General features: G+C 39.4%; 1 protein-coding gene across 1 annotated transcript in view; it reads right to left on the bottom strand.

Annotated features, from left to right (window-relative positions):
• The window catches only part of CAMTA1 (calmodulin binding transcription activator 1), a 929,563-nt gene that overhangs the window by 568,961 nt on the left and 337,837 nt on the right, over nucleotides 1–22,765 (bottom strand). Inside the window, exon 4 of the mRNA XM_065421212.1 lies at nucleotides 14,489–14,624. Within this exon, the coding sequence (XP_065277284.1) occupies nucleotides 14,489–14,624 (136 nt within the window). The remainder of the gene's footprint in view (nucleotides 1–14,488; nucleotides 14,625–22,765) is intronic.

Here is a 22,765-nt window from a genome sequence, read left to right as displayed (position 1 = left end):
CCCTGATTTCTGGTTAGGGCAGGCCAGAATATTTCTAAGGAAAGTAAATAATAATTTAGATTATTGCTAAATTATCTTTGTCCAGTGTGTATTTTGTCAGCGCATTGAACATTATACAGCAATATACTGGTAACAAGGTGCATTTCAGTCTGCGCCACCAGGAAACAAAACAAAGGATTTAAGATGTCACGCAAATATCAATAAACAAATATTGAATCCCCACACATTGTACTGTTAACATACAAACAAGGAGCCTGTGGATTTCTTCATTTCCTTTTTTAAAAACATAACAGTGGATTCACTTAGTCCGATTCTGATCTCACTCACACTTGTGCAAAGGAGGAAGAACTCCACTGAAGTCCTCAGAGTGAAACAACGTAAAGCCAGTGTAGGTAGAATCTGAATCAAGCCCAGTATATTGTTGCATCCATTTCTTTGGGAAGGAGACTTTGCTAAGTTCTCAACCACATGCAATAGCATACTTGCCAGCATTCTTCTTAAAGTGTTACCAAAGTGATGTTTAGCTACATCAGGAAAAGCTGGCTTTCCTATGATGTAGCACTGTTTAATGTTATGCACTTTTGGCCAAAGTGCATTAAAGACAAAAAAATTCTCTAGAGTTTAAAATAACTAACCAGAAGTTCTACCCAACAAAGCGTAGTTTACACCTCTTTGTCACCAACCTTTCCCACAATAATTTGCTCAAATTAAAAACCTAGTAACAGTTTGCATACATTCTTCTTTGGGCTTTTACTCAGAGGACCCCTAGTGGATTGAATAACCATCATAGGTCCCATCCAAGAAAACAAAGTAAAGACTTTTAAGATTCCCACTAAAAAATCATATGCATACAAAAAATTATTCCGATCTCTACAGGATCTTAGGCTCTGAAATACCCAGATATTAAGAAAGCTTTTTATTGTTGAAAGTTATAAACTGTAAAACAAGCTATCATAACTAAGGGATTAGGCAGGTTATGTATTTGCTGAAGGAATAAAAAAAAAAAAAAAAAAAAAAAAAGACCTTTCATGTGTATATTGTGTTAGGAAAAACTGTCAGAAAGTACAACCATTCACTGTGAATTTATGTTACTATAAGTGAATACATTAGGATCCCAATGTAGAAGAGGAATTATTGATATCTATGTTCCCTTCAGAACTGATTCTCCGGAGACTCATTCCAGATTTAATAATAATCCATATTCTCCTTCAGAAACTGTAAACTAGCTCTTTGATTTCCCTAGCACTACCATAGATATATGAATCATTAAGATGCTGTAATGACCATAAGTTCAGTATATCATACACCACCTAGAATATTTAATAAAATAAATTCCAAATAATCAATTCATGAAGAATCAACATTTTTACACATCTGTAATAAATGTCTACCTATCAAATCTATCATTAAAGATGGGTGTAAATTATGGCAGCAAAGATTAAAGTAACAGGCACTAATTTTCTTCTACTGTCATGTAAATACTTAAACATGCAGAAATAATGTGTGTCCTCTTCACCGTAACTATTCCATGGGGATTTTATTAAATTCAGTGTGTCCAAGCGCCTTTCAAAATACTCCATGGTTAATAAATGCCCTTGCTACAGACTCTTCCTTTCCCAAGTTACACTTGCTATTTTAATCCACTTTCCATTTTGCTCTGTTCTAGCTAGTCTGTATTGCTTGTTATTTGTTACGGGGTGACAAGGTTCTTAGCCCTAAGCCAGGACACAAATGATAGTGCAGTCCCTGCGCCGCTCACAGGGGTGCATCTCTTCGGCAAGGACACCAGACAGGCCACCCCCACGCAGCAGAGAGGTGGTGGATAGGACATCTAAACCCAGCAAAGTTGTGGCACGGCCACTGGGCAGAGATGCCAAAATGCCAGGATCGTGCAGGAAGGCTGTCTTGGAATCTCAGTTTGCTGTCACATTCTAACCTTTTCCTGCCCCTCCCCGGATCAGTGTGTGGGAGGTGTTCTTTGCCTCTCATTGGCTGGCCTCAGTTCAAACTTCTCTAGGCTTTCCAGAGCAATCTTGCCTCTATGGCTGCCTGGCTCCCTCCTCTCCCCCCCGCCCCCAACCACCCCACTGCCTCCCCATAGTTGAAGTATATTGAGCTTCCAAGATGCTGAGGGTCTGACCAATTGTCTTGTTGGGGGGGATCAGGAAGGAATTTTCCCCCATTGGGTCAAACTGGTAGAGATGTGGTAGGTTTTCACCTTCCTCGCAGCGTTAGGTGGGCATAGTTACATTAAAGGAGAAAGAACAGAAGTTTAAATGTTACAAGATAATAAATATTGGAATGTTCAGTTCACCGCAACTTGCACTGGTCTCCATGCAGATAATGGCTTTAAAAGGCCTGGGATTGTGCCTGAAAGGAGAAGGGGAGACCTGAAGTCTTCCAAGACCAAGGCCTCCCTTGGTACCGTTTAATCTCCTTACGGGGTGGAGAGGAAGGAGTGGGAGAGGATTCAGAAGTGAGCTGGGTTCTAGGGACAGGCTGAAGAGGCCCTACCCCAAACTTCTAGTTAAATGGTGGGAACCCTGTAACTCTGCATTGGACCCAGGTAAGTGAGAAGGGCATTGGCACGCCTCCCAGTTGCTAAATTAAAGTTGCAGCCTGTTTCTTAAAATCCATCCCTGTGTCTGTCTTTCATTCCTGCATGTCCTAATCCATCCCAAACCAAACTCAAACGCTACCAAATGCACTAACACGCTCCTCAGTCCTGTTTCTCTCTCCAAGAGGAGTAGCTGACATGGCAGAGAAGCAAGCACCCTTTGCGATGGAGGGGGCTCTGTGAGGAGTTCACTACAGCCCTAAAATACTACATTGTGACAGAAATTAGAATCACAAGAACGAGCTGCAAGGATATAGCTAGGGAAAAGCTACTTCCCCCACTGTGAATCATGGCCGGCTGCAACCACCCCATCTCTGAGTCACGTTGGGAGGATATGCAAGGGAAAAATCAGATGAAAGTTAAGCCAACAGAAGTAGAAAAATAAAAGGAGGTAAAAAAAAAAAAAACCACCTAATGCAAAACCTGTCACTTCTTTGGGGTAGAGTTTGAATGTTTTTTGTTTGCAACACTGTGCATGTGTGGGCATGCACATTTGTGTGTGCATATGGTATCAGGAGTCTTTCACCTTCAACTCTATTTTCTTCTCCAAGCTGGTCCTACTCTATTTTGCTGGAATGCATTAAGCAGCCTGACTAAACAATGTGATCCTAATTAGTTTGCAAACTACATAGCGCATCTCTGATGGTGAGTAAAACTCATGTAAATGAAAGTGAATTGGATCAGACTATCCTAGAAATAGTTTTTGAGATTAGCGTTGCTTGAATATTTGATCTTAGAAGTTGCTTCCACCTCCAGGAATAAATTAGCAATAAATTGTACTGACAATGGCAGTGAACTGAAAGATGTAAAAACAATCTATAGTTTAAGATTCAGTGAGGGACTGTTTTACATACTGCAGAAAAAGCCCATTTGGTCACTTACTAAGAGAAAAAGGTAGTTTGTTCTTAACACGTATTCCCAGCTTCCAAGCTGTAATAATCAATGATGCTATTATCACCAACATTATACAGCCTATGTAATGTGTATGCTGCATGTTTGGACCCAAATGCTAAAGAAGTCTTTTGTGAATGTTGACATTGATGTTTCAGAGTTTATATAGAAATTGAATACTCTAAAATTTCCATACATGTCCTTGTGGGCTAATCTGTAATAATGTTAAGGGACTGTTATGATAATAATTAAATACAAGTTCTGCATACACAATTGGAATTCTGCAGCTCTCTCCCCACAAGGGAGTTTCTCACTTAATAAAACTCAAATCAAGTTTTAAAAAAGGAAATCATAAAATTTAACGTATTGTAATATATGAAACACAGCCAGGGTGGATAATGGTCCACTCTCTAGATATGTAGGGTCCCATCAAATCTCAAACTAGCAAAGTCAAACTCGGTTGATACTTTGATGGGAAACCCCCACTAAGCACGAAGTGCTGCTGAAAGTGGCCTTGGCAATTCAGTAGTGGCACCCTTCTCTCTCTGTCAGCCTGGCGTTTCAGGGCACTCCAAAGCTGGGATATCTTTCATGTTACACTGAATTTCTGAACATTTATGACAATTAAAAAAATCCCATTGAACATTTTGTAAGACTTGGGGGTTAATACCATTATCTTGGCAAAATTTCAACTTGGGTAATTACGCTCTGCTTTCTTATATACTCGGTCCCTCCCCAGTAGTTTCAACTGAATTTAGTGTTGTTGTTTTATTGTTCTAAACAGCTGTGTAGCATTATTGTAAACTGTTAAACAGCTGCTCCCATCAACCCAGAGGTGGCTGCGTTTCAGTAGTGGGTAAAATGATTACTATATATCCCTTACCTACTTCACAAGTACATTGTTCAGCTAATTAATTACTGGAAAGTGTTTTGAGAGCTCAGATGAAGAGAGCTAGTGGAATGCAAAAAAATATTAGCAGCAAACTCTTGCTACACAGAGTTAGCGTTTTGTTCCATAGCCATAACTTTCATGGCATTTCAGATACCTATATGTGTACCCAAACGCAAGTGATTTAAGGACAGGAGAAAGTATTCATTCCCAATTACATTTGGAATCAGGAGGGGACATGAGGTTAATATACTGACTAATCATCTTTGCAGACCTGGGCTCAAATTGGCTAAGGTCACAAATAAAAATGCATTTGGTTGGTTTCCCCAAGTCCCCAGTGGGCTATTAGAAAGCTCACTGCTCAGTAAGACCCATTAAAGCGACTTTGTGAGCTCAGAAAAAGCTCTGGCAATTCCAGGGTTTCTATTTCTTGTTCCTTGTCAGTTTCTCCATTGACTCTACTTTCATTCTTTTGGGGTTCACAATTTTAAAACAAAGGGAAGCTTGCTCCCTTTGCCGGTGTCTAAGTTATCCCTTCTAGTTTCCAGATAAACCTGTTAATCAGAGGTACCAGAATGGAAAGTAGCCTCACAGCATGATACAACCAAATGGTCTCAAAGTAGATTTTCAACTTCTGCTACTGTTTAATGTTATTACTGTGTCCTGGACTTCAGCATGGCTCCGTCACCAGTTATCTAACAGATGTGCATCATTGAAAGATCAAGCCCCGGAGAAGTATTTTCCTAGGGCCAAGAATTCCACTGAGATTCAGAAATGCAGGAATTGTTCTCTTTTGGATGCTGTAGTACTCACTACATTTCCAGCATCTTTCTCTCCTCTCATTTTCCCCATTCTTTCCTCTCTTTGCCCTTGATCCTATTAGCAGATTAAAGGACAGAAGAATTCCCAATTATTAGGAGACCACTTCCTGAATTACTATGACCATAGGACCTCATTCATTTTAGCAACATTTTACTATGCATTCAGGTGTATATGCACAAGGAAAGGCAAATACATTAACTGAACCAACCATCTGTAAATTCAGAGCCGTGTCAGTCGGGAAATAGGCTATTGCTATTTCAACACACCACTTACTATTATTTATTAGTTAAATTTTTTAATTATGTGAATTGATTAGCAACATATCACCAGGGATCCTAACTAATTAGAAATTAAAGAAGGACTATGGATTTGGATCTTGAAAAGAGATATTTAGGGACAGACCAAGTGAACTTCTCACTGTCGGTTTACCCAGAATTTTCTAGAGGATGGTGAGCCAGTTTAACCAAGAAAGTAACATGAAGAAACAGTGACCAATGATGCTAACCTAGACAACTTTTTGATTAAGAATCTCATGGAGTTATTCACCATCACCCTGACATACAAGAGAAGAAATTAAGCAAGTTTTGTTACATTTTCTAGATTTACTGAAGTTGCTTTACCTGTATTCTCTATATGCACCAAATTCTCCTCTACTGTGTTAATCAACACCTTGAAAATAAGTAATTGATCTAAACTCATTTCAAAAGATTTTTTTCATCCAAAAGCTAAAATGAGCACAGCACAAAGCATGCTGAGGGCATTCAAGAAGTAATTCATAATAAAAATACACTAAATATAAAACCCTTTTTGAAAATTTGCCTGGTCAGTAATTTCATTGCCAATTTTGTTTCTCCTTTTTGCCTATTAACTGCCATTTTCAAAACTTGACTTGGATACTACCAATGTTCTTGGCTGGCTTCTTTTTAAGTATTTTTCCATCAGCTAGAAGTATGATACCTATTTATCTTCTGGCTGCAAGCAGACCTGAAATGATCTGGCAGTGCCACAAGGCAGACAGTTATTTCATGCCCTGTTAATTCCTAATGTGGTAACTACAATATCATCCCAACTTTAGAAGGAGCTTTTTAAAATCTGTTATCCAAGTGTCCAAGTAAAGAACATCTCATTCTAATTGGAATGAGATCAGAAACATAAGACCACAACTCCATGCCTCAAACAACAAAAGGTGTTGTGAGTTAAACTAGTAAGTAATCAAGAACTTTAGACAATATTTAATTTTCTGTGGGTAACATTTAGAAGTCATAAAAATGACGAAGGACTTTGTCTACAGTTCAGACTGAAGGTTGTTACTGAGATTTAAGATTGTGAGCCAAATGACCTGCCAGGCAGCAGCAAGACATCGTCCTACAAGAGGTTAGTTAGGGAGTGATTCAGGGTGTTTTCCATGCTTGGGCTGGATGATGTGGGCCTGGGATTATCCCAGAGGTGAGGCATTTCCCAAAGCCACTAGAAGATGCAGAACACATCACTTGCAGGCAGAAGGTTTGCAAATGATTTTAGTCCTTTGGAATGAAGATGCTTTTCCAACTACAGGATGAGTGTAGAGTCATGCCCCTGCCATAAAAGAAAGGGAAGGAGAGGGATTGGATTCAAATGGGTAGTGATCATCTTCATCTTCCCTACTTCGGGTGGCTACATCTTTTTTTATTTTTTTGGCTACTACATTGGGAAAATATGAACAACCCTTGCTAAAAATCAGGCAGGCATGGGAGCCACACAGACTCACAAAACTGAGGCCATCTAATGGAAAAAATTATAGCAATATTGATACTTAATCCTACACACTTAATGGAGAAGATATTCCCTCCATTTATTAGCCCAGGGCAATACAATCATAGCACCATATGTAATAATGCTGTAAGCTGCATAGATCCAACATTTAAATTTTCAGCCCAGCATGCAGGAGCAGTGGAGAAGGCTAATCGACTTGTATCAAGATAGGTATCGCCTATGATTAAGGACCTTGTTCTATATCTTTATTAAAGAACTGATTAGATCACATCTGCAGTAGTACAAGGTCTAGATGTAGTCATCCTAGTAGAAAAAATGGTGGTAATTAAATTGGAGAGAGTGCAGTGCAGAGCAACAAAAAATGATAAGCAAAAGAGGAGCAAATACGTTAGAAACACTGGCAAGATTTGGACTGTTTAATCTTGAGAAAAAGTATCCTGACAGAAGTATTTAAAAATTGCTAAGGGTTATTAAAAATTAAGCATGGTAATCCATATGATGCTGCTTTACTGAGCAAAATTAAGGAGCACAGGAGGGAACATATATAAGAAGAGCTTATAACCTGATTCTGCCATGCGTAGTAAGGATAAGTAGTACTTCAAAGCACATGCAGCCCAGTGGCGTGTATCAAAGACACTCTGGGTGCGTAGCAGAGAACTCAGATGCCCCTGCAGCACTTCCCACTGGGCTCCAGATGCTACACAGCTACAGGATGCACGGTTTGCATCCGGACCAGATGTACACTGTTCCCCACAGGAGCGTCCCCAAGAAAGAGAGTGCAACCTGCTAAGCCCCTCTGCAGCCTCAGGGCCCTGGAGGAAGCAGAAGCAAGCAGGGGGAATCCCTGTTGCCACAAGAACTCAGCTAAGGGACACAGCAAATGAGGAGGCACTGGGGTATCCCCATATAAATAGCCCTCAGCTTACCTAATCCCCCAGGGTTGGGGCAGGACCCCCAGACTTTTGCCTGCTTCCTTCTCCACCATGGAATAATGCATGGGAATTTCTGTTCTCTCCCCACCCCACCACCAATGCCATAAGGGGATGATCTGTCCCAGTGAAAGCAGCCAGATTTCAGGATAAGGTACTTCACAGAGGGAGGGATGATGGCAGAATGTGGACCGTAAAGAACTATTTTCAGGGCATTCTATTTACCTGCACTGTGCTGGTATTCACACCAACAGGCACTACTCCAAAGTAAACATTACACTTAAGACAAAGACTAAGCACCCGATGTATATACCAAGTAGTTCTATCTACCGACAGACACTAGCCAGCTTCACACAACTTCCCCATTCATCTCAATCAAGGCCCTATGGACTCCAGAGCCACAGAATTTGGCTTTTTTTAAAAAAAAGATACCATGGAATCCACCATTTTTTGTAGACAGGTGCCAAACATTATATTTTCAGTCTCCCTGCTCCGCCTACTGCTCTCCAGCTTTCTCTACGAGTGTGAAATGCATAGTCCTTGCACTGTTTCATGGAAGTAGGCAGCAGGGGGTCAGGGAGCCAGAACTAGAGTCCAGATTGCAGGCAGAGAGTGAGGGAACCAGAAGCTAGGTGCCTGGAGAACAGATCAACAGTAAAAATGCATGTAGCCAGGAAATGAGCTATCCCTTCCCATGGCACACACGAGGCAGTGTGGGGGGAAGGCAACTGTCAGCCAAGTTGCCTAGAAATCACCCAGGAGCCACGGCCCAGGAAGTGAAGGTGGTTTAGCTAATGATCTGAGAAGAAAAAAAATCCATCCTCAAAAATAATCACTGATGACTATAGATAAGGCTGTTTGAGTTCCTGCTTGAGCATGAAGAGGAAACATACTGCATCAAAATACTTTCCACAAGATAAAACTCTGATTTACACATAAAAAACAGCAAGTGAATGAATTCCTACAACTAGCACTGTTCGATACAGAAGCAGACTTATTTGAAATGATTAATAGAGTTCAATATACAACTACATAAAGCATTACAATAGACTATTGGTATGTCAAACTTAGAAAAAGCATCCTGCATCTGCTGGAAGCCCTAGATGAAATCTATTTAATCACCTAAGACATGTTATTTGCAATGACATTTTTTTAACATTCAGGATTCCCAAAGTGAATCATGATTAAATGGTTGTAGGTCTAAAGAGTCTTCTGTTTTAGTACAAAGTAGGGACCTAAACAACATCCAGCTCCGATTGTGCTGACTCCTTGGAGAAGAATTTTCATCCTTTATGGGTGAAGTTGCTCTTCATTACTGAAGGGATATGAAACTTTAGGAACTTGGAAGATTAATTTGATTCTGAATCTGAATCCTTCTCATGGCATCAGATGTCGCTCACGGCACAAATAAGACTATCCCATCTCTGGGCCACGCTGTGCATACCCTCTATGTTGTTAAATTCCATAAATTTTCCTTCTCTGAGTATTGTTCTATGAAGAGATTATTTCAGTCAGATCTTTTGGCACAGTCCTCCCGCTGCCCAATGGCATGATTGCCATGACCGATGCTCAGGCTTCATTCTTAACACATGTCCAAATATTTCTATCCTCTTTTCTGGATTACTTTAAAAAGATAAAGGGTTACTGAACTATCTGATGGATCTTGGCCTTTGTTATTCATAGAATCTAAGGCCAGAAGGGAGCATTGTGATCATTTGGTTTGATCTCCTGAATAGCACAGGGCAGAGAACTGCCCCAGGATAATTTCTAGAGCAGATCTTTTAGAAAACATCCAAACTTGATTTAAAAATGGTCAGTGATGGAGAATCCACCATGACACTTGGTAAATTGTTAAAATAGTTAAATACTCTCTCCATTAAAAAGGTATGCCTTATTTCCAAATAAATTCATTCCATGTAATGGCTAGTATTTTTCTAGTGCATTTGCTTTCTAAGGCTTTTAGATGTCGGTCTGTATCTTTATTGCTTGCTTTCACATCCATATGTTAAGATGGAAATAACATTTGAATTGAAGATTCAGTGACTGATCTTTAAGTTGCCGATTTTTGATAACCAAATCTTCTTTAAGCTGGTAAGTGCCTCTGTCACCTTGCCAATTTGTGATGTTATTTCCTTCCGGACATCCCCACTGGCTTGCATGTTACTGTCAACGTATGTAAATTAACTCATTTCTTGTATTCCTTTGCCTTCTAAAGTAATGCTTGGGTAGGGAGTTGCTGGGCCTCTCATTAGATTTGTTTTTTTCCTAACTTTTTTTGCAATGCTGCAGTCTTTCCGTCTTCACATGAGCGGTCACTTAAAGGTCAACGTCAGCAGCAAACTCTAAATCTAGTATACGGTTGTTGATGCCTGTGTTATATCCGTCTACACTTCTTCTCATAATGAAGTCAATGCCAATACCAACCAGTTGCAGTCCAAAAATGCATTTTTGTATGACACCAGTGTCTACATTGAACCGTACTCTCAAGTCTGCATTTACTTTAACTGTGAATGCTGCACCTTGATACAAAGCCTTGGTTATATTATTTTTGTTTGCATGCTGCTTCAATATGTTCCTCAGTCAATCATGATGTAGGCTTTCAAATGATTTCTTAAAATCTATTAAGTTAATGATAAGTTGTTTTTGCCATTCAATGTTCTCCTCCATTATTCATAGGGTGAAAATCTGGTCAACATATGGCCTTCTCAATTGAAATTTACCATGTTCTTCCTTTAACTCTGCCTCAATCACATCCTTTATTCTGCTTAAGAAGAAAACTTATCCTATCACTGAAAAGAGTGCAACATCTCACTAGTTGTAGCAATTGCTTTAGGTCACCTTTCTTTGGTATTTTGACTAGAATGCTATTTTCCTTTGTTCTGGAGGCTTTTCCTGCTCCCAGATTTGTTGAAGAGTTCAATGATTTCATTGATGGTCTCATTATTGCAAGCTTTCAGCACTTCCCTAGTAACTTGATCTTCATCTGCAGCTTTCCCAAGTTTTAACTTTTTTATTGAGTCTTTCACTTCTATGTTTGTGATGTGAAATGTTATGAAAACGTTTTGCCCAACTCTAGTTGTGTTCTCTAACTGCGGGTGTTTCATTTCTTTGTCAAAGCCAGTGTTTTGTGTTGTATTGGTCTTTTCTGTACCTCTTGAAAGTGCTCCATCTGTCGCTCTCTTTTTCTGTTGCTAAAGTCTTTCCTTAGTTATCCTTCACAGACACTTCAGCTGACATAAACTTGCCAGTCAGGACTTTGTTGAGTTGATTCAGTGTTTTATTCTCACCTCTTTCAGCAGCCTCTTGAGCATCTTTGGCATTCCTCTCTGTGTATTTCTTTTTGTCTCCTCACATACTACTTTTTATCCTCTTGTATATAGATATTTTGCTGCTTCCTTTCTCTGGACATGTTTTTGAAGAGTTTGCTTTGGCTGGTTTCCTTTCTTTCATTCAGTTCCATGTGTCTTCACTTATCCAGACTTTAGGCATCCTTGTCTGGAAACTAGCTACAGTTGTTGTGGAATCTATGATATCAACTTACATAGATGGTCAATCTGGTTCCTAGTCACTCAGTCTGGGAAATTCCAAAACACTTAATGGATATCTTTGGATGGTAATAGTGTTCTGCCAATTATGAGCCCTAATGCCAAGCACATTTCCACCAGTCTTTCACCGTTTTGATTTTGGGAACCAAGGTCATGCTTGCCCATTGCTTTGTTTACCTGATATGAAACTTGGGGGGAAAAAACCTTTCCCCTGCTCTTCCATCCAAACTTATCAGCCTGCCAGACCCACAGCAGTGACCTCTGGGGCTCTGCCCTTATCCAAAGTGAGAGACGAAGAGCACAACCTGTTTAGCTTATCAAGAAGAAGATTGATAGGTGACTTGATTACAATCTATAAGTACCTTCATGGATGGAAAATACTGGCTACTAAAGAGATTTTTAGTCTAGCAGAGAAAGGCAAAACAAGAACCAATGGTTGGAAGCCAAAGCAAGACAAATTCAAATTAAAAATAAGTTATACTTTTTAACAGTGAGGATCATTAACCATTAAAACAAAAGTAACAAGGGAACTGTCGATTCCCCAGCACTTGATCTTTTCAAGTTAAGACTGGATGCTTTTCTGGAGGCTATTCTTTAGTCAAACAAATTATTGCACTCAAAACAGGTTACCGGGGTGACATTTAATGGCCTATGATGTAAAGGAGGTCAGAGTACATGATCTAAGGGTCCCTTCTGACCTTAAACTCTATGACTATGCAATAGCTGAAGTAGACTCTTTTCACATAACGGGTTTATTTAAAAAAATGGCTGATGACAAATTGCTATCTATAGTCATGAGTGTCCTAATCAATGGTCACAGTTCTGTAGATGGGCTTCCTGGTGACTGTTTTTGGTAGTCCGCATTTTAATGTTCATTGCAGTCAATTAAATCATGCTGTGAAAAACCTGAGCAAAGAGTTTACAGAATTTCTAGTATAGTAACATTTCTTTGCTCATCGTAATAAAAAGTATTGGTATTAGACATTAAAATTATAGAGCAAAGTTGCATCTCTGGTGTAATATAACAAAACCCATTTATGCTATTTTAAACATAATAAACTCAATAATATGTATTGCAAAATGTAATAATGATAAAGTGTCTAGAAGAAACTTCAGTATGGTAGGGTAATCCATTGAACTCAAGTGGTCTTGTAAATTCAGTAAACAGTAAATTCTGCAACACAATACCAGATGCAGAAAAAAATATCTGGGCTCGCATTTTCCTTTAGCACATCATTCCTAAAGTATGTCTCAAGGCTACAGTAAAACAGGAGAGGATAGTACACCAGGTTAGGCTGCAGTACCATCACTATGCTGATGATACACAGCTGTATTTCTGTTTCATCAGACACAGATGGTGCAATTTTTTTTAAGCTTTCCCAAATTCTGGTCTAGATTGGGATTTGGATGGCAGCAAACTGTCTGGTGCTCAATCTGGATAAAAGAGAGGTGGTGCTAGTTAGGGTCCCGATTCAGCAAATTATTTAAGCATGTGCTTAGCTTTACCCACGTGAATACCTTCAATGACATCAACAGAATTACTGACATACTTGATGTTAAGCAAATGTTTAAGTGTCTTGCTGAATTTGGGGCTCACTGGTATAACAATTAAAGGGAATGTTGCAGGTAATATACTGCCCATTTTGTTACTAAACTTTATCGCTTCTAGATGGCCAGACAGCTGTAGTGGTCAAAAGTTCTTTTAATCTGCACTTGGCAGAAAGATTGTGACCATTCCTTGCCACAGTACTCTAGACCTGTGTCACTTTTGGATGAGGTTATTGTAATGCACTTGATTTGGCCGTCAATATAGATTTACCATTCTTATATGTGCCTAGAGACACTGATTATACACCGCCATCAAGTACAATAGGAGTTATAGCCACGTAGCTGAGAGCAGCATTGGGTCTAGTAGAACAGGCACATGGTATAAACTGAAAACAAACAAACAATCCCATCAATAAAGGTTATTTAAATGTATTAATGACACTCATGAGGCCTCCCATCAGGAATGATCTGTCTAGGAAAGGGATGTACACACATGCATGTGTGTGGGAGCGTGCCCCCACACATGCACAATTCTCTAATCACTTTCCTAGAATGGAGTTTTCCTTGATGCTTGTTAAGCCCTTTCCTCATTTTGATCTTAAGTATGGAGTAAACCTGTCTTCGTGTTTTGGGGGACTTAATGATGCAAAGCAAATCATGCGTAGTAGAGGCTCAACTATTTGGGCAGCCAGGGTCACTTCCCCATTTGGCAAAATTAGAAAATAAAATGAGATTTAAATAAATGCACCTTTTCTCCACTTTCCCATTCAAAATATTAATGCAACTGACTAGCTTTTCCTGATGCAAGATTCAAGAAGAGGCAACTGCTCCAAGGAGTCACTGTGTAGTGCAAATATACATATTCTAGGAGAGAATTTATAAGCTACATCAGCATCAGGACTTTGAACAGCCCAGCAAAGAACAGCAGAACAATAAGAGGCACTTTCAAAACATGCCTTGAATTAGGGTCCAATCCTGCTCCTACTGAAGTCAATGTAAATTCCACTCCTGTTTCCCTAGGAGGAAGATCAAGTCCTTCGTGTAAAATCAGGTCAAGTTACAGTGACCTATTTGAAATTCTGAATGACAGTCACCAAGTAGTAAGTGCATATTAATCATATACACGTCAAGGCACTGACGCTTACCCATTTCTAAGAGAGATAAGACTTGCAAATGATTAGCAACCCATGCTTGAGATGTTTGCATGCCTTTGTAAATAACTGCTATAGAAAAGTGTGCACCTTGGAAAAAACATTTTCCAACACTTCAATATCTTCAACACTCTGACTCCTTAACTATAGAGTGGGCAATATTCTGATGAAGTGAAGCCACATTTAGATTTTACTAAAAACTATAATACTGATTTTAGGGGGAAAACAGGAATTCAGCAAATATACATATAGTATTTACAACTTCACATTAACAAGAGCAATTAATGGAAGCACTGGTCTTTCACTGCTCCTTCCGCTGAAAGGCAAACCCTTTGTTCTCCTACCTCCACTCCCTGGACCTTCAGTTTCATGTGATCCTCTCTAGTGGTTTTCCCATCTTTCCTCTTTTTCCAGCAATATCCATCTTTCCTGTATTTCACCTTCTTCCTGTTGTACAGTATCATAGAACCATTCTGTGGTCTGAAAACAAGAAACAGATGAATTACGTAAAGAAACACACTAGAAAAATGTATGATGAAAGATATTTAGACCACAAAGTCTCTACAGAAAAGCAATATTCTACATTTGGCTTAACATAATTTTTCACCTTTGATTGCTGCACACCAGATTAACTATGTTTTATGGTCTGCAAAAATTTACTTGGGATTTTGTACCTAATGAATTAAATGTGTCAATGATAGTTATAAAAAAATATTCCGTTAGTACTATCCACTGTCTGACCATGATATATTAGCCGTAGGCTGAGCTATGCTCTAAAAATAGAAGAAAAAGAAGGTGAAAGAGAAAGGATGCTGGTTATTTTATTTTACACAGTCTCTCATCTAGTTTTAAAGGAACTTCTACCACATCTTTTAATCCATCAACCAGGATTAGGTAATAAGAAGGTTTAACAGCAGTTGAATGAATATGTTAGCAACAAATAAATAGAAAAGGCATACATTTATACCAGAATACATGGTATTCATTGCACGCACTTTAGATCAATGTTAAACCTAAAATAGCTCTTTCATTTTTGTTCATCATCTTAACTTCAAAGCTACCTGAACACATTTTCCACTTAGGAATCATCTATTGAAGTTTTGGGATATCAATAGGAAAGCATAACTATTTGTCCAATATACAGTCATTAATATCTTTTTGGTACACTACAATATTTTGTTGAAATGTTTCATCATATGCTAAACTGATATAGCAGAAATGCCATTTTTCTGTAACATAAAAAGAAATCACTAAAAAGACACCATGCATCACATGCAGACATCAGTAATGTAGATGGTTGCAAAAATTTACAGTGGTACATTAGTCACAGTAATTTGGCTTTGGAACACCAAGAACAGAAAGAAATACAACAACATTAGCAGCAGCAGCAGCAATAAACAACTTTCATAGAAAAGCTTTCACTGGCGACATTTGATAAAGTAAAACTCCTGAACTTGTATAAACAAAACAAATTAACGTACAGAAACCTTTGAGGAAAAATCTACACAATACACTTCACACCAATTTCTACAGAATTCAATTTTAAAAAACACTTTTCTGTCTGGGCACCTGTATTTTCAGAAGGAGCAAAGAATTATTTGGAACTAACAAATGCTACTAAACATTTTCAGTGCCAGCAGAGAGTTTCAATGTAGCTCCCAGCCAAGAAAGCTCTTTAAACAAGCCAAATTAAGTGGTCTGTTTTATACAATATTGGCTTGTGGTTTCAAAGCCACACCAGAGGTGAAAAAAGCAATACTTAGACCAGCTGGAAAAACATCTTCCCCCCCCTACTTTTATGCTTCACACATAGCCATTCCAACAAGATAAACAGAAGAGTATCATCTTATTCAGATTTTCACACTCCATTTTCTGTAAAAATGCAGACTGCCACTATTTGAAAGTGGTTACATGTAACAATGTTTTATTACATAGGAATAATACAGTAACAAAACAGTAACTGTTGTAAATGGGGTTAATAATAATGGGGTTAATTCACACCAACACTGGACTAAATACTCAATTAAGCTCAGGTCATCATTATACACCATATGCTATTGACATGTTTCTTCTGAGCCTTTCCCCAGCTGAAATGATCTAGACTAAGCTAATATCCTTGTCTTTATTGTATGTCAAAACAAAACAAAGCGCATAAACAATGTGGAGAGACTGCGACAAAACAACATACCTGTTCTCTGCTTCTGCACTTGCTCCTCGCCTTCATGTATATAAGTAAAGCGATGTTCATTCTGAAATATTACCTAATCTGCCTTCCGTCTCTTTCCCTAAATAATGCCCTGCAAGGTATACAGAATCATACCCACCATATGGAACACAACTAACACGGACAAGAAACTACTTCAAATCTCTTTCACCATGAAGATGAACCTACCATATCCAAGCAACCTGACTGAATTCTATTTATAAATATAGAGAAAAGACACTCTAGCAGCCAGTTTCCTATCACTTTTAAGCCAAACAATAATATCCACCATATTGGCATTTCTTCTGTGATGCCTAAATACACTAACCAGATTCTATCACCACCTGGTTTGCAAAAAGGGAGTGGGGAACACGACTTTGTGCCTTGTATTGGGCCAAGCTACTGTGAGCACCTGAATACAATAAAGGATCATGTACAGCCTCCGTGCACAATTCTCCAAACGCAAAGTTGCTAGGAACTGAGGTGGCTGTTCCAGAGTCTGGGCTGTAATTAATACTATGCAAACCCATAGTTCTCTACCTGCTACTCAGACAGGCTGGAGCATCGAGATGAGCATCTCCAATTTCTCTGATATTTTTCTTTGTTTGCTTGGGCTTTTATTAGCATTTTAACACACATCTTGGTAGCACCTAAAGGCCTCATCCAGGTGGATGCCAAAACACAAGTTACAGTCCCAGCCCCAAAGAGCTTTTAGTCTGACTAGCACATGGTCATGAAATGTTTCCATAGCAACTCTGTTGCACACCTGCATTACTCTTTGTTAATATTTATACTTGGATAGCCCCCAGAGTCTACAATCAGCCCCAGTACAAACATACATGAAGTTTCTGTCCAAAAGAGTTCAAACCCTAAGAAAACCAGTAACAAAAAGAGCAGGGGGAGAGATGGTTATAGTTTCAGGTATACATGTGCAATTCTTAAGTGCCCACTATTCTCACCTGCCCCAAGACATCATTAATTAGCTGATTTTAAGCATCTCAGCAGAGATGGGTATAGAGGAGAGGTTTGAAGGAGACTTATGGATCAGTTTAGGGAGGCTGTTCCATGCAGACAGGGCAGAATGGAAGGAGGCGCAGAGAGAGTAACACAATAAGTGACAAGAAGGGATAAGTAAAAAGAGGCAGATTTGTGAATGGCCCCGAAGGTGAAAACAAGAAACTCGAATGTGATGCAGTGAAACAGTTGGACCCAATGGAAGGGTTCAAAGAGGTGGTGATATGGTCAGAGCAGTGGAAAAGGAAGGCAATCCACAGAGCTGCTTCTTGTATGGACTGGAGAGTGGGGATAGGGAAGCCAGAGAGGAGGCGGTTTTAGTTATCAAGATCAGAGAGGGGGAAGGCCTGGATGAGAATTTTGGTGGTCTGGATAGGAAGAAAAGGGTGAACCTTAGACATTTGTATTGATTTTGTATTCTGTGTTTACAGGGCATGAATACACAATTTTACATTTAAAATATAACAAAATATTAATTGTATTCTTAACAAGAGATACCCAAGTGCTTTCCAAGGCCAATGAAACAGCAAAAGAAATATAAAAGAAAGGAGCCCAATGATTGCTTAGCCACTACTACAATACCACCAGCTGTCAGTTACATAGCCCTTTTCATCTGAGCATCTCCTAGCACTCTTCATATATGCCACAGGGCCATTTTCATACCTACAATATTTTTTCACCATCAGCTTTCTAGCAGAGTGTCTCAGGCATCTTGTAATAAGATCTCAATTGAGCAGAATAATGTCAAACGTCTTACGCTCCTTCCTGCTAATCTTACTGTACAGCAGGGTAACTGCTACCTGTTTCCACTCCTAAGCATCTGAGCCAGAGCTGGATGTCACCAGGAAGCTTTCACCCCGACTATCTCTCAGCGGAAGGGCTTTATGAACATTTTGATATAATCCTATTATAATTAACTGGATTAAATCTGGCATCATTCTCAAGACCAAATCTACCACTTTTTGAGTGGACCAGATCTAAGGATTCTTAAAGTTGCTTCCACGCTGTATTGCTACACAACCTTCTGAAAAATTAACCTTTTCGCGTCAACGAAACTACAGTCTTGATTTGACAGACCTGCAGATAGTGCTGGATTAATTCAGTAAAGCTATTACATATGTTGTTAGTGTTTATTCTACAAAGTTCTAGTCATTTCACCTGTCAACTCAAACTCTCTTCAAAACCTCAAAGACTGGTGTTTGTCATACCCGCTGAACTATGCCTCGTGGCTCACAAATCACCACCTTTTTAGGGCAGGTGGCGAAGAAAGTGGTGATGGGGCAGCTCCAGTCACTTCTGGAGTCCATAAAACTTCTCAATCCTGATCAGTTTGGTTTCAGCACTTAGATACTACGGTGAAATAGGAAAACCTATGCAAGACAGATTTAGATTAGGATATTGCATGGAGATGGTATCAATACCTTTGACTGATGATTTACGTCTAGTGATAGATGTCAAAAGGTCTCTCTGGTTTCTGATACCTTTGACTGGAATGTTACGTTGGTGTGGATTGGGTGGCTCTGCAAGAGTTCTGCTCTTTCCTCACTCAGATTTCACAGGGTGACATTGAGTAATTTCTCTTCTTCCCTGATAATGCTCTAATACGTGGCTGTCGGGGGGTTCAGTCCCACCAGCCCTTCTGTTCATTGTGCATGCAAGTCTTTGGGTGAGAGTGAGGAATTATGATTAAGGATAAGAGTCTGTCATGGTTATTTTTAGTAAAAGTCACGGATACATCATAGGCAATAAACAAAAACTCACGGAAGCCGTGACCTGTCGGTGACTTTTGCTGCTGTGGTTCCATGGTTTCCCCCGCCACCATGGTGGCTGGGAGCTGTGGGGTTCGGAGCTGCAGGGTGACCATATTTCCCAAAGAGAAAACAGGACACCCCCAGCTGCTTGCCTGAGGAGGCTGCCTTCCCCCATGCGACGCTGTCACTGGAACCTTTCAGGGGGCCCCCTATTGCCTGCAGCTGCTGTCGCCAGAACCCTGCCAGGGCCCCCCGGCTGCCAGCTCCAGAGGCTGAAACAGAGAATGTCATGGAGGTCTCCGAACGTCATTCTGGTAAATTCAGAATGGAGAGGGGTAACTAGTGGTGTTCCCCAAGGGTCCTCGGACCAATCCTATTCAACTTATTCATAAATGATCTGGAGAAAGGGGTAAACAGTGAGGTGGCAAAGTTTGCAGATGATACTAAACTGCTCAAGAGAGTTAAGACCAAAGCAGACTGTGATGAACTTCAAAAAGATCTCACAAAACTAAGTGATTGGGCAACAAAACGGCAAATGAAATTTAATGTGGATAAATGTAAAGTAATGCACATTGGAAAAAATAACCCCAACTATACATACAATATGATGGGGGCTAATTTAGCTACAACAAGTCAGGAAAAAGATTTTGGAGTCATCGTGGATAGTTCTCTGAAGATGATCGCGCAGTGTGCAGAGGCAGTCAAAAAAGCAAACAGGATGTTAGGGATCATTAAAAAGGGGATAGAGAATAAGACTGAGAATATATTATTGCCCTTATATAAATCGATGGTACGCCCACATCTCGAATACTGCGTACAGATGTGGTCTCCTCATCTAAAAAAAGATATACTGGCACTAGAAAAGGTTCAGAAAAGGGCAACTAAAATGATTAGGGGTTTGGAACGGGTCCCATATGAGGAGAGATTAAAGAGGCTAGGACTCTTCAGCTTGGAAAAGAGAAGACTAAGGGGGGACATGATAGAGGTATATAAAATCATGAGTGATGTGGAGAAAGTGGATAAGGAAAAGTTATTCACTTATTCCCATAATACAAGAACTAGGGGTCACCAAATGAAATTAATAGGCAGCAGGTTTAAAACAAATACAAGGAAGTTCTTCTTCACGCAGCGCACAGTCAACTTGTGGAACTCCTTACCTGAGGAGGTTGTGAAGGCTAGGACTATAACAGCGTTTAAAAGAGAACTGGATAAATTCATGGTGGTTAAGTCCATTAATGGCTATTAGCCAGGATGGATAAGGAATGGTGTCCCTAGCCTCTGTTTGTCAGAGGATGGAGATAGATGGCAGGAGAGAGATCACTTGATCATTGCCTGTTGGTCCACTCCCTCTGGGGCACCTGGCATTGGCCACTGTCAGTAGACAAGATACTGGGCTAGATGGACCTTTGGTCTGACCCGGTACAGCCGTTCTTATGTTCTTATGTTGTTCTTAAGTCATGGATTTCGTGACTTCCATGACCTCCGTGACATAAATGTAGCCTTACTTATGATCTGTAACGTGCATACAACAATTCTATTATTCCTTTTCATCAGCCCAAATGTTTCTGTTTACTTGCTTTCTCAGATTATCACTAGCACTATCAATATGGTCTTAGTTTCTTTATGGTATTGTTTGATTGGATATGCTGAACTGATGAAGGGTGAGACACTGAGTCATTTTGACTTTGATTTTGTTACAGCTACTTTTGTCACAAAGAACTACACAAAACACTAAATATAGAAATCAATCATGAAAAGTTCTACACACCCACTTGATTGGGCTGAGTAATTTTTTGATGGGTGATTAGAATATCATTCATTTTCTCATTACCATCATCATTAAAGCATGAGTGGGTGACCAGATTGTGTACCTGGCCTAGTACAATTTCATGATGATTTTGCAAGGCTGAAATAAATAAAGCTCTTTAAAACACACACACACACACACACACACACACACACACACACACCTACCTTTCCTTCTATTACACAGCACGGAACACAGTAAGATGTCACTGGACGACACACAGCTAATATGGTTTGGTTAAAAATCTAGTAAGTTACAACCTTCTGTTCCCAGTTTCTCTACTTAAAAAAATGCCTCTTACAAATGTTGGGAAAGTCTCTGGCTTTGATAGCACTGTTTCAAGTTGGTTTAATGCCTATAGAAAACAGCTGTTTCTTGGGTATCTTCATAAAAATGAGGAACAATTTTAACCTGATATAAATTGTTCCTATATTTCTCTCGTTGTAAGAAAAAATAGAGAAGGTACATCTCCTGTGCTTATCGCTGTCTCACACAAACAGAGCCAGGAGTAATAAATTGATGGTTACAGCAAGGCTGAAGAGATCAAGATCTGATACAAATCCTCAGAATGCACAATTGGTATATTACAAAACCCGATCTCATCTAAAGGCTTTGCCTGTATACTTACATTCAGGAATACCACTCAAACTTTTACAGGATATTCAAGATTTTAGGAGGAAGAAAGTTGCATACCTGAACTTAGATTCTTCTGTGATCATAGTTTCTTACTGGACTATTCTAGTTTATGTTTATAGGAGGTTTGTAAGGGAAATAAATTAAACCTGTGCTGCATTTGGTCAGATATGAAAAGCAATTGCCTTTTTTTTTTTTTATTCTTCACCTGGAACCATAGCAATAATAAGTAGTACTAGAACGGAAACACCAATTTACTTTATTTGATTAGCTCCTAGTTTGCAGCTCCACAGCCATCTTCATTTCATTAAAATAAGTCTATATTGGAAATAATAAAATAGTATTTTAATATTATTGCATAATGGAAAGAATACGAACCAAAACAATCTACACATACTGTAAGCTCTAGCTCCGCTTGCAGGTTTACTGCGGATATAGGGTACGGCTAATTAAAAGAATACTGGGAACATATTTGTCATGTTTCACATACAAGTGATTTTCAGTATTTTAAAACAATACCTGGTTCTGATAACAATTACTCAATTACTAGATTTACAGAAAACCAGTAATTCAAAAATTACTTTTTGCTTTTAACTACACATGTATACTATATTTGTGCCAGCTTTCCATCAATAGAAAGCATCACAGTTATTAAAACTAGGTAACATTTCTTTGTTTGTGCATGTTAATATCTAGAAATGAAATGTATTCACTAATGTCTGATAAACCAAAAATATCTCCTTGTTATCGCCTTGATAATTCTGACCCATAGACCAAGCCATAGCTGAGCATGTAATTAGCTGACTATATAAGCAGCTGTGACATAAGGTCTGTCAAATTTTGAAATCTTGGAGTCTAATTATTTTTTTAAGTGGAAATTTGATTCTCATGTTCTAGTTACATCAGATGGGTCTTAAAGGGATATATTTATATATACATACACATCTGAGAATGTTTAAGCAAATATTGGCATGCCTTATACCTGAGCTTCCTCTACATAAGGAGGTCTGATGGGTTCTGAGAGCTTGGGGAGGGGAAGTCAGGGGAGCCCAAGGGTCTGGGGGAGCCCTTGGCTGGTGGAGTCTCAGAGCCTAAAGGGGGAAAGTGGGGGACAGGTGGGCAGGCAGTAGGAGCCTTAGGCCTGTGGGGGGCTCTGGGAGCCTGAGGTGGGGAGAGGCAGTGGGGGCCCTGGGAGACTGGAACAGCCCTCCTC

The sequence above is a fragment of the Emys orbicularis genome, chromosome 22 (genome assembly GCF_028017835.1).
Source record: "Emys orbicularis isolate rEmyOrb1 chromosome 22, rEmyOrb1.hap1, whole genome shotgun sequence".
NCBI lineage: Eukaryota > Metazoa > Chordata > Testudines > Emydidae > Emys > Emys orbicularis.
This window is presented reverse-complemented; position numbering and strand designations above follow the sequence as displayed.